Here is a 19,612-nt window from a genome sequence, read left to right as displayed (position 1 = left end):
CTTCTCTCCACATCAGACCATGCAATGGAGTTGTTTGTGCTATCATGCAGCACGTCCAACGCATGCAGAAGGCTCTTGTTGCGGTCTGAGATGATGCAAATTTATTCCCTGTTTTCCCACGACACATGTCCTTACCAAAGTGAGGAACCACAACCAGCTATCATTGTTCTCACTCTCAACCATTGCTAAGGCGAGAGCAATGATCCGATTATTTACATCTGCTACTATAGCTGTCATAAGGGTACCATAGTACTTATCACTTAGAAATGTGGCATCCACACATACAACTGGCCTGCAATGTCTAAAAGCTTCGATGTATTTTTCAAATGACCAGAATAACCTAATGATCGGCTCATCCGCCATGGCCCACTGAGTCCCTGGATTCATCATGACAATCTTCTGCAGTAGCCTTAGAGCATAGTTGTAAGACTCCTCGAAGCTTCTAACCAACATCTTTAACGCCTTCTGCTTTGCTTGCCACGTGGTACGGTAATTGATCAGCATACCTGGCTTTGTCTGCACTTCCACCATAATAGATTTTGGTGACAAATAAATGTTCATGCCAACAAGAGTGATGAGGAGTGGGGATATGAACCTCGCATCAATGGTGTGGCTCATATTCCTAATAGACTCTTCGCTGTATGTATGTGGGGTGTATCTACTGATCACAAAATAGTCCTCATATTTCATCATATGTGCTCGTACAAAGTAGGATAATTCGGGTGCTTGATACATCTGACCTCATACTCTGTATGGTTAGACTAGATGCACTTGTGGTCCTTTCTTGTCATTACAGTATAGTTGCTAATAAAGTTGATGACCTCCCCCTGTTACAAAACTGTTGCCCAACCTGGATGTTGCTATTCTGGTATCTCTAGTTAGATAAGGTGTCATACTCAACAACAGCACAATCCAGCAGCCCAACACCACAAAAGCATTCAATCGTTGGTACCGGGTCATCATTGTCAGCAGCTTCTTAATCCCTGTTAACACCAGCTTCATCATCCATGCATTCTATATCTACCAAAAAAGATCCACTCTAGCTCCCTCTCTACCAGAACTGCTCTCCCCGACATGCTCTCCATCCTCTTCATGTATCACCTGCTGGCCTGATCTTTCCACGATAGTCACTGCATCATCTTGCACCAGTCGTGACACTATATTTATGTACACCCCCGTATCAAAGTTCTCCCCTAATGCCTTGCATGAGTACGAAGCCCATACATTATTTCTTCTCATCTCAAACAATGTATGGACAACGACCGAGCTATTTGGAACAAGCCGTGGCCATACACTTTCTAGGACAACAATATGAGATTGCTGGTTCATACGTAAAAGGCTCATAATATATAATTTCAGACAATCTAGGTCATTATGTACCTCAACCAAACTCTCTATGTGCTGACAGTTCTAAATTGTTACAAGCCTTCCGTGCAAAACTGCGAGGCATTCTCCGTAATAAATATGGAAAGTCACACCGTATCTGCTAAACAAAGGTACGTATAATAAAATAACTACTTAGATATATGCACGATACACAACTAATTATGCCCCTCGATAAATAATAAATAAATTAATAATACAAATTAAATAGTACTATACTTAACAATGCTAAATATTTAAGTAATCAACAAGGCTAATTAAATCATCAATATTGAATTCAAATGAAATAATTAATATTTAATATTGAATTAAAATATTAATTAAACTAACATAAAAGTTATATTGACCAAATATTCAATCCCATGATAAATTGACTTCAAAACTATTTTGAAAGCTAGTTTTGCTAGGTTTCTTTGCACCACATTTGCTTTTCCAGAAATCGGAAGCATCAGCATGCCACTCTCAACCCGGATGATCATCTTCTTTTTACGGTGAATATTACTATGCCTATAGTTCCTAACAAAATTTAGTGCTCACATTTGACAATGCACTATAAACTTATTCATAGATTTCTTTATGCTGAGTGAGCCGAAGAGAGAAAGAGACTAATCTACGCTAAGTAGAAGACACTAAAAATATTACTCTATTTGACTTCATAGATGCTTCTTTTCTTTAACTGAGGGCAAGAGTTATTGTACACACTACTATTTTAATAGATTGAATTAAAATACTAATTAAACAGACGCACAACATTATTAATTAAAAAATTCAATTTGACAATTTTTTGGTATATTGTGATTTTTATCAAATCTTTTTGTCCAACCCAAGTTTTTTTAAAAATACTTCTAAATTTATTTTTTATCATTTATCTTTTCTTTTTTCTTTCTTTTTCTCTCTTTCCTCTCATTGCACCGACACCCTACTTATACCTATAGAGAGCATACATGCACTAGGCCACCACGCTACACCACCACTAGCACAAAGTGCCACCACTAGGCCATAATGTTATTAAACTAATTAAATAATCTGATTACACTGACTAATCAAATTCATGTTAATTACTATTATACAATCTACTTACTCTGACTAAACAAATAATTACTATTACACAAATTCACGCTAATTACTATTATACAAATTCACACTAATTACTATTCCACTCATTAAGCAAATAATCAAATTCATATAATTAAACTAAGCAAATAATTATACAAATGTAATTGAACAAATTAAACAATTTACTTACTCTAATTACTATTATTGCTATAAGTATTAATTAAATACATAATTTAAGTACTTACTGTAACTCGGGCTGATTCTCCTCTCTTCGCGCTGCTGCTACTCCTCACCTCGTGCTGCTTCTCCTCTCCACACGCTGCGCTGCTGCTTCTCCTCTTCTCTCCTCCTTTGCTTGCGCTGCTCATCTACTCTCTAGTAGCGCTACGGCTCCTTATAGCGAAACATGATAGCGCACTCGCATTTTATAGCGAAACACGACAGCGCATGGGTTAAAAAAACGACAAAAGCGAAATGACATGACACAGCACGACCGGGCGCACTAAAAGCACTGATCCAACACGACGTGAGCAGGGTCGGCCTGTATTCGACACCTGAGTGCTGAATACGGCACTGTTCACCAAATCCGGCACTTGAGGTGCAGAATATAGGGAGTTTTCGACACGTGAGGTGCCGAATGCGGTAAACAATGCAAGGTGCCGAATACAGGAGGTTTCGGTACCTCAGGTACTTAAATCGATTTTTCATTGTTTGAGATGCCGAATACAGGTGCTAGATTTTCAAATATGCTGATATGTTATCTATTTTAGCATATACGGTGACGTCTATTTCCTATTTTGGATTTTTGCCAAACTTTGAATGTAGGTTTTTTCAGGGCTGATTGATTCGTGTCTAATTTTTCTACGTCCAAGGTTAAGTAAGTATTATTTGTCAAAAAAATATTATTAACAAATTTTTAATTACAAGTGTGACAAAGTTAATTAAAAAAACTATGCATATGACATGTGGATAAAGGGACTAATACAATGTGATTTGTCACTGTTATGACAGTCAACTAAATAGTTATTTAAAAATCTATGATGTAACTAACCTTACTTAAGCACAAACCTATCATACCTTAGGGTGGGCATGGGGCAAGTCAGCCCATTGGGTCATCGAACTGGCCCGTATTAACAACTTTAGTGGGCCAGTCGTTCGACCCATGAAACAACGAAGGGGGCAGTAGTGCAAAACTAAAAGAACCCTACGCTCCAGTGGATCGAACCTACACGCTCCCTCGACATGAAGACGTGCCGCCGCCTCCGGTTTGGACTCCCAGCGTTGGTCCCCTACCGCTGCCGCTGCTGCTCTGCCACTACCCCGTCTCCTACCTAGCGCCTCCCTGCCCTAGCCTACCCCTTCCTTGTCACCTCCCCGCCCTGGCCTAACACCTCACCGGCACCGCCTGGCCACACTGGCCTGCCGCCGCCGCCGCTCTACCACTGCTCCGACGGACAGACGTTGCGGACAGCGTGCTATGGCGCAGGCTCAGCGGCAAATCCCAGCAGAGGAGCGAGACAGAGTTGCAGCTGAGGACCAGGCCCTTGCAGAGGCCGAGGCAGAGCTACCTCATGCCTTCATAGACTTGGATGACGACGACAGTGACTCGGAGGACATCGAGTTCATTCCACCACTCCCGAGACGTCACGATGCTGAGGCCGGTGGTTCTACTCAGGGTGTGCCTTAGACTTCTGTTCCTTCCTCAGATACTGAGATAGCTACCACCGAGCCCTCTGCTGCAGTGCCTTCGGAGATCACTCTTATCCTTCGGCAGATGCAGCAGCAGCAGGCAGCTCAGGAAGAGGATGCTCGCCGCCGAGAGGAGCAGCAGTTTGCACTGATGCAGTCACTACAGCAGCAGCAGCAGGCCATGTTTGCAGCACTTCAGGTAGACCGTGAGAACAACGCCAGATTGTTCTCCGTTCTTTTCCAGGCACAGGGCCTTCAGTTGCCAGCTCCAGCACCTGCTCCGGCTCCTGCCCCGAGTCCTCTCCCAGGCAGTGCCAATGCACTCTTGCGTACTCCGGGGTCCGATTTCCCTCTGTCAGCTCTCTTGGCTTCCGGAGTGTACTCTCTACCTGCCGGGATGTCTCAGAGTCCAGTGTTACCATCGTTGGCTTCACCTGTACCCACTGGACCTCTGAGCTTCGAGGACACCCCACAGCCGACAGTCCCCGAGCAGCAGCAGCCAGTCGTGTCTCCCCATGCCCCTCAGCTGTCAGTTGTGCCTTCTTCAGTCGCTGAGCCAGCACTTGACGCTCCAGACGCTACTCTTCAGTCAGTGCAGCATCAGATCGATGAGGCGACAGCAGCTGCGGGTCACAGTCCGTCCAGCTCCGACTCCGAGGCCGACGGTTCTCAGTTCGTCGTGGCACCTTCTTCGACAGCATCGGGTCCTCCGTCTTCTCCAGCTCCGGATGCTTAGTCGTGTCCTAGTTTTCTCTTTTTGGTGCTTAGATGCCAAAGGGGGAGAGTCTAGTAATAGGGGGAGTTGGTAGAGAGAGTAGCTGGAGGGTCTAGTGAGATTTTGATTCAGGGGGAGCTTAGATTTTTGGGTAGCTAGTTTTAAAATGTTGGATCTTATGGATTTTGATGTTATGACAGGCTATTTGGCTCTGTATATGGATGTGTTTCGCCTGTCATCACATTGTGTTTATTTTCATGCTCGCATAATTCTTACCTATTCTAGCATGATAGTTTTTGTAGCGCTAGGCTTTATCTCGCTTTTATTGCTATATGCATTCTTTTGCCTAGTATGATAGGATGCTCTTCAAATTCATATCTCTATTGTTATTTGTGTTGTCATCAATCACCAAAAAGGGGGGGATTGTAGCATCTAGGCCCCTAGGTAAGTGGTAAGTGTTTCGGTGATTAATGACAACCATATTACTGTGACTAACAATTTGTTTTGAAGGGAATCAAAAATTTAGTATACAATGACATTTGGGTAATCTTGGTCCCTAAAGTGCTTATATGGACAATCAAAGGACATATGATTTAAGATTAAGGATCTTCTAGTTCTAAGTGTCACAAAGGAGATGGAGGACACTTAGAGTAGTATAGGTCTTCTTTTCTTTTAGTCTTTTGACCGTACTATAAAGGGGGGCTAAAAGTAGTAGCTTGACTTAGTGAGTCTAGACATAGATGATGCACACTTGTTAAATTCTAGCACTAGGTAGAGCATACAAGTCCATGGTGAAGTTGTCAAGGAATTATAGCTCAAAGAGAGTTGAATTGGATGAGCTCACAAAAAAAATAATATATATCACTCACCGGATTATCCTCTGATGGATGTCTAATACTCACCGGATAAACACTAATTGAGGCATCCGAATTATATGAAAAATTTCAGAAGTTTTACACCGGAATATCCGGTGATGGAAGCCCGGTGACCACCGGAGCTTTTCCAGCAGAGAAAATTTTGGGAGAAAAACAATTTTGTACTCACCGGATTATCCGATGCTGCATAATATGAACACGGGACTATTTCTTGCAGAGAGCATTGCTTCGGGCCACAGTGGAAAATTACGGTCACCGGACTATCCGGTGACTTAGCTGACAGACCACCGGAGAAATGTTGTGAAGAAACTCAGACAAATTGAACTCACCGGATTATCCGGTGAGAGCAAAAATATCACCGGAGTATTTCTTGCAAAAGGTTCTGAAATTTGAAGGGTCGGGTGAGTTGTACTCACCGGATTATCCGGTGATGACTGTTGTTCACCGGAGTTTATCACCGGACAAATGTTGCCGTGCAACGGCTAGTGACAGCTGGCTCTGGGTTTGAACCCACCGGATTATCCGGTGATCTTAAGGATATAGCCAGCGGATTATCCGGTGATTACAGAAAAATAAGAGTGGTTAGCCAACAGCTAATTTTTGATCTCTAGGCTATAAATACCGACTCAGTTGATTTCAACAGGTGCTCTTGCGACCCTGTAGCAGCTCATACACTTGGTGTGTCATTTAGAAGCAAGAGAGAGAGCACTTATGTCCATTCTAAGTTCTTAGTTGAGGATTAAGGACTTCTTTGAGTGCTTGAAGAGTAGCAAGTGTGCATCTAGTTGTTGTCTAGGCTTTGTCTTTGTCAAGCGAAGCTTGAGGCTTGTTACTCTTGGTGGTTGGCAACACCTAGACGGTCTTGGTGATCGAAGGATTTCTCGGTGAGCTCTTGGAGGAATTGTGGGAGCCCCGGGAAAAGGAGGATGTACTTGGTTTGATACCCGCTAATCCGGAGATGGAGAAGGGGTAATCAAGAGAGAGCACTTGAGCCTTGGTGACTCAAGGGGGAGCGACATCCTTGGTGGATGCTCCAACGAGGACTAGGGGGAAGTGCCAACTTCTTGAAACCTCGGGAAAAAATCAGTGTTGTCTTCTCCAACTCTTTACTTTCTTGCATCTTATTTTGAGTTTTGTTATTATTGCAAGTTCTTCTTAGGGATTACCTTTCTTAGTTAATTCTTGCTTGATTAGCTATCTAGTGCTAGTTAAAATTCCTTATTTGCATTTCTTTTAAGTTGTATTAGGTCAAGCAGCAGTTAATTTTAAAAAAATTAATATCCCAATTCACCCCCCCCGCTCTTGGGCTATTCGATCCTTTCACCTGCCCTTGCCCCGGTGCCGCCCCACATCGCCCGAACACACAAGCCTATTGCCACCCTACGCCTCTTGACCACGCCACCCCGCCGTGCCCTTGCCTTGTCGTGGAAGCTTTGGCCCCTGGACTAACTGTCTGCGTTGAACGACCAGTCGACGTTGTGGGTGGCCACGCCGGTGATGTTGGCGGGACTGAGGATGCACACGGAGAGCAGGGCGCAGAGGGAGAGCCCCCGCATCGCACTGCCCCTTCCCTGAGTCACATAGATCACTTTTTGTTGTTCTTTGCTCTCACGTGTGTGTGAGGTGAAGATGCGATGGGTGCCCGAAACCCGACGAGCACCCGTTGGGTTAGGGTTCAAGTTCTTATTTTAATCTGTTTGTGCATTCAGGTTCGGGTTGGCTTATGGCTAGCGGGCTTCGGGTCGGACATGGTTTTGCGCGACCTGGATCCAACCTAACCCATTGCCAGCCCTATGTGTGGGTGGTTTAGTTGTCAAAGTACAATGCAAGCACTGTAATGCTTAGATCATTGCCAAGCGTGGTGTAGGAACTAGTGCAATGGCAAGTCACTTGAAGAGGTGCAAGTTAAGGAAAAGGGTAATGAATGCTGTGAGTTAGCTCAATGCCGCTGTTATGTATTCTGAATGAGTTGCTTTGGAGGATTGGAGGTTTAATCAAGATGTTTCGCGGAGAGAGTTGGTTCGAATGATTGTCCTTCATGACCTGCCATTCTAAATAGTAGACTATGATGGTTTTCGGAGGTTTGTGTCTAGCTTGAACCCTGTCTTCCAGATGGTATCAAGGAGGACAATCAAGGTTGATTTCATGAAAGTATTTGAAGATCACAAACAAGTACTTTGAGAGGTATTAAAAATACCGACAATAGAGTTTCATTGACAATGGACATGTGGATCTCCAATCAGATTTTAGGCTACATGTGCATCACGTGCCACTGCATCGATGATACCTGGAAGACGCATAAGAGGGTTCTAAAGTTCACTTTCATGAAGTCACCACGCACGGGTGTAGCAATGTTTAATGCTATCCTCAAGTCCATCCAAGAATATAACATTGAAGATAAGTTGTTTGCAATCACATTGGACAATGCCAGCAATAATAATGCAATGGTCAATCTCTTGAAGGAGAACTTGCTAGAGAAGCACATGCTACTTGGGAAAGGAAGGTTGTTTCACCATCGATGTGTTGTCCATGTTCTAAACTTGATATGCCAAGAAGGGTTCAAAATCCTGAATCCAATTGTCCACAAGAGACATGAAAGTGTGAAGTTAATTCAAGGGTCTCAACCGCGAAAGCAAAATTTTGAGGATATTATTCTGCAGCTAGGCATCTCATGTGGAAAGCACCCTAGCATTGACGTGTCAACTCATTGGAACTCAACATATCTTATGGTGGACAATGCTTTGGAGTTGAAAAGAGCTTTTGAATCCCTTGCGTTGCAGGATCCAGAGTACACATATGCACCCACTATTGAGGATTAGGAAAAAGCACGGTTAGTGTGCAGAATGCTGAAAGTGTTCTTTGATGCAACCAAGGTCATCTCAGGATCATTTTACCCAACATCAAACTTGCATTTTCATGAGATCTGGGAAGTTAAGGTGGCATTGAAAAGAACCCCTAGTGGGTAGTGAAATAGAACGGAGAATGAAAATTCCGAGGAGAACCTTGACCTCTTTCAGACAATCGAGTATATGCAGAGGAAGTTCAGGAAATATTGGAAATTGACATGGCTGCAAATCTCGATTCCTGTTCTTTTAGATCCAAGATACAAGCTAATATTCATTGAGTTTTGTTTGAATCAAGCATTCGAGAGTGAGGTTGCGTCTAAGATTGCAATATTGAAGAAGGTATTTCTAAGGCTATGTAAGGATTATTCTCAAATGAATGTTGGCTGTCAAGAGGTGACACAACAAGTTGCCGATGCTCAAGTGGTTACAAATGCAAGTGGAAGATATGCAGATTGGGATAGCCATATGAGCCTTAGTGCCCGCTCAGCAAGCGAGGTACCCTCTGAGCTTGAGACATATTTAGTGACGCTCCCAATTCCTCGCGGTGATAACTTTGACATTCTTGCTTGGTGGAAGAGTAACTTGCTTGGGTATCCCACTCTTTCACGTATGGCCTGAGATATTTTAGTGGTACATGCTTCAACAGTTGCCTCAGAATAACATTTAACACTGGAGGGAGAGTGATATCTGATTTTCGAAGCTGATTAACTCCCGAGATAGTGGAAGCGCTAATATGTCTTCAGGATTGGATGCGAGCTTTTGGTAAAATCATAATATATTTGCAATTCTGTTAAGTTCGTTGGCTAAAATTATTCTAAAAGTCTTTTGAGCAGGTTCATCTCAACTATGTATGGAAGCTATTTATGACTTTGTTGAACAAGCTGATCAATCTGAATGGCCTATTGAACCAGGTCATAATGAGTTTTGGATATATGCTACTGAACCAGGTAATAATGAATCTGAATGACCTACTAAATCTGGTTGCATGAAAAGACACGGTTAGTGAGCCTTCACTCTTGCACGTCTTGGAATATCTGGCACCTTATGTTGTCTCAGAACAACTTTCTAATTTTTTAAGACTATGTTCAATCTGCTTCAATGGTATTCTGTTGAAAATTTCATTATCATATAGTTTATTGCTTGTGTTCTCTTGTTGCATCAAAGGTTTAGCTGGCTGCACCAGCAACGCATTGTTTGCAAAATTTGTGCTTACGGACTACTTTATTTACTTGATTCTGAAGCATCTAGCTTCGTACAATTTTTAGAGTACCTGTGTGCAAAAGAGATCGTGAAGCAGTTGTAGTCCCAGATCTCTTGGAGCTGCTAACATTTGAAGTTTCTGCCAATGTAAAATAAATATTCCATTAGGTTATATGCTTTAGGTTGTAGTTTTCAAAATTTGATGTGCTGTAATGCTTCTTCATTTGAGGAGTGTTGTGCTTTAAAGTTCTATTAAGTAGTAAGCATAAAAAAGAAGTCTGGTTATAGGGGGCAAAACTGTTTTCCTTGTAATTGTTTATGGATGGATTCCAGAGGGCACTTGCTATTACTATGGTCAGATCTTGTATTTATCATACTGCTCTCTGTCCCTCATGTGAAGCTGCATTATGTTTTCTTTGACTTGTAGTATTCCAAATATTTTGCCCACTATAGAGTTGTTTCGTTGCTTATGCATTAAGACTGATATTGTCAAACTGCTTACGGCTACATTACATCTTCTATTTTTATTTGTGCATTGTTTCTTATTCCTTTGAAGGTCACTCGTGGCTCTTCTCTCATTCACAGCTATGCGGTTGGAATATGTTCGGCACATGAAGATCTATTCCCTGGATAATAGTTGGTCTCTCCTATTTCATATGCTATTAATTTTTTTAAATGACATAACAATTGATTGATGTGTAATGTGGATGCCTGCAGAGAAGGGCTGCATCACTAGCTGAAAACGACTATCAGAAAATGTAATTTGTGCAGTAGGATAATATAGTGGTTTGTGTTATGACCGTTGCTTTGCTTATCTTCCTCTGTTGGCGTGAGACAAACGATTTCTACATTCCTATCATGTTACAAGCAACTGTTATGGAAATTTTAAGAAACACTCCGGTGATTGATTATGGAAGCTAGGAAAGGTGGATGACTGTAGCAGCACTTGCAAGATCTTTTCTTCTTTGGGACTTGATTTTTTAGGTAGATTAGAGCTGCATGTGCCCCTGGAACAACAAAATGGTGATACTACTGGATCAAGTAATAATGTAGTAGAAATTGGCACAAATTGTATAAATATTGTGAGAGCAAATTTGCTTTACCTTGTACTGTCAAAAATTTGCTATACATCAGTCCGCAAACAGCAGCGAGCAAGCCATACGTGAGCTAAAATGAATGGGCCGACCCACACTATCCATTGGGTCACCCTGGGCCAGGAGTTTATGCAAAATGGTTTGATAGGTGCCCCTGTACAGACTGCATGGATCGATGGATCAGCTCTTGTTCGATTCGGGGTCCAACCACGCCCACTTTTAATCATGCCTAAATAATATCATAACAAGAGCGTTTAATAATTCGCGGTCATTACCTACTGCAACGGCCCTCTCTCCTCCTGCAGCAGGCTGCCATACAACAACATTCCCACGCAATAGCTTGCCTTCGTCCTCGTACCCTATTTATTAGATTGTTTGACGAGTGATCTTTTACGTCATCTATAGGCAAGATGAAGATATGCACTAAAACTAGCAGCTAGCTCAAACAGCTACGGCATCCACAGGACAAAAGATCAGGTGGACAGTGGATGCACATGAATTAACATCTCAGTGTCTAAATATATTGTCCTAGTTCATTACCGTACCTTTTTTAGATAGTGGAAAATTCATTCCAGTCTCTGTATTTTGAAAATGCACACAGACTAGTCCTTATTACAAATTTTAGCCGCAAGCTGAGTTCGCTGGGAAAGAAATCATTACACAATGAGAAAATTAAACATGGCAAAATCTTTAAAATTTCCACCCAAGTTGTGTAAATAACTCCATGGTAATGATCTCCAACGGTGATCATGCTGCACTGGTCTCCTTTACCTCCTCATGCTGCAGCAACACCCAGAAGGATAGCCAGTATATGTCCCCTAAAGATAGTTTGCATAAAAGATGTATGTTTTGCTTTGTCAAAAATTATATCATTTTGATGGAGGCATACACTACCATAAAAGAATGATCATTGCCAGTTCCAAAACAATATCACTACCGGTTTTGAAACCGGCAGTGCTTACTCGGTAGTGAAAATGATACCAATCATTGTCGGGTCTAGAACTGGCAGTGAAAGGTGTTCTGGAAGCAAAAAAAAAAAAATGAATCGAGTCGGCTCGATGTCGAGCTGGTTAAGACCACTGCCACGCTGCTCGCTGTCGTGGAGCTTGGGTCGCCATCGTGGACCTCGCTAGACACACCGCCCCTCACGGATACGCCGCCACCGCCACCCTCCCTCCTCCATCCATCTCCCACTCAACCAGCCCCAAGCTCACGCTCCCGCTCCTTCGCCGCATGCTCTCAGCTGAAGGGGGAACGTCGCTATCGCCCTGCACAGACACACCGCCACCATCGTCCGCCCTCCTCCAGCCATCTCCCACTCCACCAGTCCCAAGATCATGCTCTCGCTCCTTTGCCACATGCTCTCAGTTGATGGAGGAATGTCGTGGCCGCCCCGCATGGACATGTCGCTACCGCCACCCACCCTCCTCCAGCCATCTCCCACTCCACCAGCCCTGAGCTCCTGCTCCCGCTCCTTCGCCGCTATGGGCGGTTCGCTATGGTGAGCCGCAATTTCTGTATCTCAATCCCGCTCAACTCTATGTTCTCGCTGCAAACACCAAAACCAACCCGAATCGAGTCAGACCAAAAGGCACACACCAAGAACCCCAACCGCTCACCGAAATAGATTAATCGATGGAAGAAACCGAAGCAGAGCGTAGAGACTCACTTTCTCTCCTTGAGGAGCCTTACGAGATCCGTTTTCTCTTGAAACCACAATGAAATTTCCAGGGAAAAAAAGAGCAACATTAGCCACACAACATGCCAGGATATTTATCAAGAGACGGTGGTGGTGGTAGTGGATCGGGGAATTTCTCGCCTTCATCAGCTGCGCACCACTGCCCTCCGAGCCATCCGCCACTCGTACATCAACTCGCCCTCCTCCTCGGCCGGCGCATGCTTCCTCAAGTTGGTGATGTTGCTGAGCGTCCTCCTTCTCGCTACGGCGGTGGCACACAACCTGGTCTTCGGCATCGCTGCTGGCACCTTCTTTTCCGGCACTGTGAGCGGTGAGATGGCCTGCTAGGGCACAAGGATGGCTACCTCCATGGCTTGTCGGTCGTTGGCAGCAGAGTGGCCCACGAGGCGAGGAGAGAGAAAGGCAGAGAGAGGAAGAGGAGAGAGAGATGGGGGTGAGGATGTGGGAGTGAGAGAGAGGATAAGGTGGACGTGTGTGACCGAGCCGAGCGGACGCCAGAGTGCAAGCCAAAATCTCATTCTATAGAAAACTTCGGGTCCGGGCTACGTTTCCCTGCCGATTCATATTTAAAACAGGCAGTGATACTATCAGTGCTGGTTTGTATTTAAAACCGACACTAATAGTTCATATCAGTGCCGACTCTTAATGGTTTTATCATGGTTCGAGCGTGAGAAAGTAAGAACCGATAGTGATACATTTTCACTACCGGTTTTTGTATAACCGACAGTGATGAACCGCTATTTATAGCTGGTTCCGTAGTAGTGATTTCACCCAATAAAAACCGTTGCCCACCCAAGATGCATTTCTTTTGGTTTCCCCAATACCCGAGAGCCAATCTCTGAGCATATGAGAGATAGAATTAGGTGGAGATAACATGGTGGCACTCTGGACCAATCGCTTGTTTGATCTAGCAAAATGATAGTAAAAAATAGGTGCTGAATGGTCTAATTATTATTGCAAAAACAACGTTTCTGGCTACCATACCAATTTCTTTTTGCTATGGTATCTTTAGTTAGAATGACTCCTCGATGTAGATACCACAAGAAAAAATAATTTTCAGTGGGAGCTTAAGCAGGTTCCAAATAATCTTAAGAGAGAAATGTGTATCCGGGTTAATCATAGTACTATGCCATGAATTTATCCAATCTTTAGGGCACATCGCATAAGTAACAAAAATACGTATCTTCTAACTCATACTGTGGTATTTGAATTGTAGTCTTGAAGTCTTTAACCAAAGCAAAGATCGATTGTGGTCCGTTAATCATACGAGGCTTCATCACAAATCTTGGCAAAGATGAAATATTCAAGCGCTTGGAAAGCAGCAAATCTTTTACAAGAATGTTACTAATATTTTCTTTTTTGCAGGGCTACAGTAATGTTAATATCACTTACAGTCTACGACAAAATCCTAAAAAAGAAAAAAAAGAAGCAAGTACTCCACGAGTACTGATCTGGCTATGCCTGCCAATGAATGCATGATATACTAGCATAGGTACTCTGTTAGGGAGACACTTCTCCTCCGCACGGCTTGAAGCAGCCACCGAAGGAATGGCGATTGAACCACGGCTTCCGGAGCGCGGCCGCTGCGGTGAGCCTACGCTCCGGGTTGCTCTCCAGCAGTCCGCGCAGAACCTCGAACCCCGCCTGCGACAAGAACTCCTCCGGGAACACCTCCCGCAGGTGGCCGGTCTCTCGGCAGCCCTCCTCCCGCAGCTTGGCCGCCCGATCGGGAGTCGCCAGCCGCTCCAACCCCGGCCACTCCACGATGCCCTTCGCGCCGACCAGGTTCAGCATGCATGTAAAGACTTGTTCGCCGACAAAGAGAGGATTGACGGTACCGGCGAGGAGCTCGGCCATGATGCAGCCGAGCCCCCACGTGTCGATCCGTCCGTCGTAGTCTCTCGACCCGAGGAAGAGCTCCGGCGCGCGGTAGGAGCTCGGCGACGCCAACATCGCGTAGTCGTCCTTCTCCGTCTGCGCCGCCGGCTCGGACATGCCAAAGCCGCATATCTTGTACACGATGCCCTTCGACCGCTTCTTCTTTTTTTTCTGGCCAATCACGTCCTCCGTGCCGTCGTCGACGAGCACGTTCTCCGGCTGGATGTCCCGGTGCAGAACGCCCACCTTGTGCGCCCTCTTCACGCCACGGAGGAGTTGCCGCATGGCCTTGCGCACCTCGGCCTCCCTGAACGGCAGGCCAGCGTCGCACCGGAGTTTCATGTACTCTCGAAGATTCATCCGACCGGCGTACTCCGTGACGACGAAGCAGTCCCCGTCGCTCCGGCTGCTGTCCGCGAACGTGGCCAGGAGCTCCACGACTGACGGGTGGCCGCGGCAGGCCGCCAGGGACATGGCCTCCCGCGCGAAGTCGCGGAGACCCGTCTGCACGAACCGGTCGTCGGTCCTCCCGGCGAGCCTCTTCACTGCGACGACCCGCTCGTCCACGCGGTCCCAGGCTCTATAAACTTCCCCGAACATGCCCTTACCCACCTTCTCCAGTCGCTCGTACCGCTTCTCCACGGCCGGAGGCCAGCTGTTGGGAGGCTCCTCCTCCTCCGCCACTGCCACGCCGCCGTTGGTGAGCGCCGGGGCAGCCATCGCGAACGCGCAGCTAGGTGTTTGCGACGATGGATCGACGCAAGCACGCAACTATTTTGTGCTCTACACGTACGTGCGGCGCAGCGGATTGAAGCGACGGGAAGTGGCGGGTGGTGGTGGTGCTGCTGGCGAGATATATCGGGGGAGATGGGTACATAGCCACTTCGGCTCGGATTCGTATCTGATTCAGGTCGGAGTCGGGAGTGCCCATCGGAATCAGTTATCAACTGAAAGCTCGCGAAATCCGCTTCAGAGGTTGTTCGGTTGAAAACGCACAATTCCAGTACAGAAGTTGTTAGTTTGTTGTTGAGCTAAGAGCTTCTAGTTTGTGCTCGAAGTCCTCGATTCCAGCTCAATAATATTCAGAAGGTTTTTCCCTGAAAATTAATGCTCTGTTCAGAAGGCTTGATTTTTTCAAGGATTTTGTTCACATCTCGCAAAAAATGGTTTAATTCGGGGAGGGATGCCGAAAATACATCGTGCATGTGCCAAGCGAATCATATTTTGTCTGATAGGACCTTATAGTAGAATAGTGATCCAATCGTATTTTAAAAATGTATATTTTATTAGAAACTTAATTTTATCGAGTGGAGAGGAGACAACGAAAAAGATCGAGTGTTAGAGTGAGAGCGAGGGAGATGAGCCACCGAGTTAAATTTAAATATGTTCGAGAGAAGCTGAGCAGACGGGCGCTGGAATTTGTACAGTTTTTTAGACTATCACTACTTGTTTGTATATACAACTGATAATGATAAATATTATCATTGCTGGTTATTAAAAGCATATCTTTTTATGAATTAATATCACTGTTTATTCATGTTACACTATTACAGAACCGGCTATAAATAGCGGCTCATCACTACCGGTTGTGCAAGAACCGATAGTGCAAATAGTTTCACTACCGGTTCTTAAACTCCCGCGTCAGAACTATAATAGAGCCGCTAAGAACCGATACTGATACCAACTATCAATGACAGTTCATGGTTAGAACTGTCACTGATACTCACTAATGTTGCAGACCTAAAATTTCTATTCAATCGACCTTTTTCTCACAACCAAGCTCGGGTCTTAGATTTTTTCTAAGTCCTGGGCTCCCGGCGCAAGAGATAAGGTCTTCTCCTTTCCCTCGATCTCCTCACCCTCTCTCTTCTCTCTCACTATGAGAAACTATCTAAATAGTATTCTAATTAATCATTAAGTCTATTATTTTCATAATCACAACTGCAATGGTTAACTACAATACCATTCTGGTAGTCCTAGCACGTGTTTTGTGCCTAAGATCGGAACTCACGCCTTCCCAACATAGGTTATCACGACAAAGCTTAAGAAAAATGAGTAATTAAAATATATTACATGTCACTCAGTCATTAAATTGCTATAAGCATTTATAAAATACTTTGCAGTGGAAAACAAAATCTATTGACAATAAAAGGTGGGTGGGGCCATTGCCCCGAGGCACCACCCAAAAATTTGCCACTTGAGTAGTTTGCACTATTCGTGCCCGTCACCTATATCGGCGGGCATGAAGTAGCCAAACACAAACTTCTCCTCGCATGCAGAACTTGAAAGAGCAGCGTGAGTATGAAGGTACTCGTAGAACATAATTCATAATGGGTACATATAAATAACCCGACTCCAAGATTTATGCATTTGAATGATTAGCAGGGAACGACCACAAGGTTAAGTAGATTCATATGTGAAAGCAATTTTTGGTATAAATGTGAAAGCATCTACACATGACCATCTATACCATTCTATCATGTAATCGGCGATATAAACATATATGTAACTAGAACCATCATAAATATGTTTGAGAATAGAACCATTTCAACTACATTCTAACATACTATACCGTATCATCTCACATTTGTGACTGTACGACCGATGCATATGCGTAGAAGTTGGTGACGGCAGCAGCGAGCTCAAAATCGTGCGGGAGAAAGAGGGGAAAGTGAGTGCTTCGGGTGGGGAACGGCACAACGAAGGCAAACGTGAGCTTAAATAGCCGAGGGAGGGAGAGGAGAGGGCGGATTTGAGAGAAATGGCTGGCGGCCCTAAATGCCATAATAGCTTCGGTTTTCAACGAATTAGTGAGCAATCAAAGGGAAAACAGCTGGGAAGGGGGAGAGGATCATAGTGGTGTGCTTTGATTGGAGAATAAATATGCGGGGAGGCTCGGATTCAATTGCGCGTGGGCAGATTTGGGGGCGACTCGGGGCTCGACCGGAGGAGGAAGAAGGCGAGCAGGGGCGGGCGGCTCAGCTCGGCAGCTCGGGCGGGCCCGCTTGACAGAGAGAGAGAGAGGGCGGTGAGGGAGCGACTTAGGCTACAGCACAGGCCAGCTCGGCAGCCTGGGCCAGTGCAGGGAGGAGGGGTGCGGCCCACGGGAGAGAAAAGAAGAGGGGGGAGGAGGATTGGGCCGGGGCGAAGGGAAAAAGAAAGGGCAGCCCACTCGGGAGAAGAAAGAAAGGAGGGAGAGGAAGGATGAGTGGGACAGGGAGAAAAGGATTTTAGCCCAAGAGCTCTTTTCCAATATTAAAAACCTTTTATTTTGAGATTTCAAACAAATTTTCAAAAGGGATTTTAAACAAGCAACTTCTAACGAATTTTCGCAAACTTTTTCCACGCATAAACTCCTTATTGCATCTACAACAGCTTGAATGCAACAAACATTTAACCTAGGCCAAATTAAATTTAGAAATTAATTTACCTATTGAAAAAAATTGCAACCACTTATTTAATTTCTAGCTAAATTTTAAATTATTGCAAATATTGAAATTTTGGGTGTTACACATTGTATGTTGAGTTTTGGTTGGTACCAGGTAAATGCGTTAGAGTTCTTTTTTTTTTCTCTCTTTGGTGTTTTGAGTGAAAAGGTTTTAAAAAGGTTTTTACAAAACTTAATAGTGAATAAGTTAGTGATCTTAATGGTTGGAATTCACAATCCTTGAATTCATCATCTATTCAATTATTGATCATATCTGATCCTTCTCTAATCCAATTCAAATATTATCCAAATCTTTGTTGAAAGTCAATCTTTTCTTATCCTCAAATACTAGCCAAATCCAAATCCAAATTCAAACCCTATTCAAATTTCTCTGTAAAAGTTTATATTCTAAAACTCTAGATATGCCTAAAGTGTCCTTGGGCCCGATCCTACCCAAGACCAAGCCCTTAGCCATCACACAAGTCCTCTAGAAGCCCTACAAAAAAGGATGCATGAAATCTGTAAATATTCGCGGAGTCTTAGGCAGTCTCATCTTCTTATGCAGTTTTGGAGTTTGAGACGGCCTCAAATGAAAATCTTGACAATACCAAAGATGTAGGTCTCGTCGAGATCTTCGATTTCAATCTTTAGAAGTCCCCTTTTGGATAATATAACTTGGAGTTATGGCCCCCAAAATCAGTGATGCGTAGATATGTCTGAATTCAAACAGTTTATCTTGTGACACATTTTTGGAAATCAAGATTGTATTTTTAGATGTTCCAATCAATACGAAAGCTGTAGATCTTGCTAGTACTACAATATAGAGTCCCAAAACATCCAATTTGGAATCCGAACAGTGGAGATATCATCATCGGAATAGAGGACTATGAAAAAGGAATTCGTAATCGATTCGAACTCGAACCCGACTTGTGTCCGGCTTGGACTCTACCTCGGCCAACTGCCCCCAGGCCTATAAATAGGAGTTGCACGCCCTCCCCTGCCCCTATTACATGCCCCTGTACCCTAGCTGCTACTGCTGCCTTGGCCGTATGTCGCCGTTCGTTGGTGCCATCGCCGCCGGTGCCCGTGATGCGCTATGTCGTTGTCTCCACGAATCTTCCTTCCTCGATAGTCGAAGCAAGGTGAGGACCCCTCCTTCTCCTCTCTTACTCCTGTTTTACTATCATACTAAGTCCCTAGCCAAGCCCTAGCCACGGCAAAAGCCTAATTTACGTCACCACGATCGTCGTCGTCGTGGATAGTCACGTGGCCGCCAATTGGATTGGCGTTCCTGGATGACCAAAGGTCAAATCACTTTACCCTTTGTCCATCACGTGACCCAAGATGTTTCCTATGCCCTCACCAACCATAGAGGCTATTAGGGTGATGACACCACCAGGAATGTGATCGCTGTGTCCGCTGCCCCAATCTGAATGCGTTCTACGCGCACACTAGATTTTTATTCGCGGTCCCCGTCAATACAGAAACCGTATGGATGTGACATCTATGTCACATAGTGTCCCATGGATCTTTTATGTGACCCTATGATTTCTTCATCGGTTGTGCAGCGACACAACCGGAATGTGGATGCCAATCGTAGCATGTCACAACCGTCACCCATCTCATCTCTGCTGATTGTTCTTCCTCTCAGGGGATGATCTGCATAAGCCATGCTCTAGCATTGTGTTCCCAGGAAATATGAATGTCTCTATTCCAATAGTTTCTCAAATTTCATAACCTATTTCCGGGA

At 44.5% G+C, this 19,612-nt stretch overlaps 2 protein-coding genes across 2 annotated transcripts; one reads left to right on the top strand and one right to left on the bottom strand.

Moving 5' to 3' along the window:
* Positions 1-4,525: 4,525 nt before the first annotated feature.
* Positions 4,526-4,864, top strand: LOC133900175 (predicted GPI-anchored protein 58). The gene has a single exon (XM_062341305.1). It carries the CDS (start codon positions 4,526-4,528, stop codon positions 4,862-4,864), a length of 339 nt encoding a protein of 112 aa, XP_062197289.1.
* A 9,193-nt stretch (positions 4,865-14,057) lies between these two features.
* On the bottom strand, positions 14,058-15,155 carry LOC133900174 (putative cyclin-dependent kinase F-2). The gene has a single exon (XM_062341304.1). It carries the CDS (start codon positions 15,153-15,155, stop codon positions 14,058-14,060), a length of 1,098 nt encoding a protein of 365 aa, XP_062197288.1.
* Between the last annotated feature and the right edge of the window lie 4,457 nt (positions 15,156-19,612).

The sequence above is a fragment of the Phragmites australis genome, chromosome 19, assembly GCF_958298935.1.
Source record: "Phragmites australis chromosome 19, lpPhrAust1.1, whole genome shotgun sequence".
Taxonomy (NCBI): domain Eukaryota; kingdom Viridiplantae; phylum Streptophyta; class Magnoliopsida; order Poales; family Poaceae; genus Phragmites; species Phragmites australis.
The sequence above is the reverse complement of the archived record's forward strand: the minus strand, read 5'-3'. Positions and strand labels throughout refer to the sequence as shown.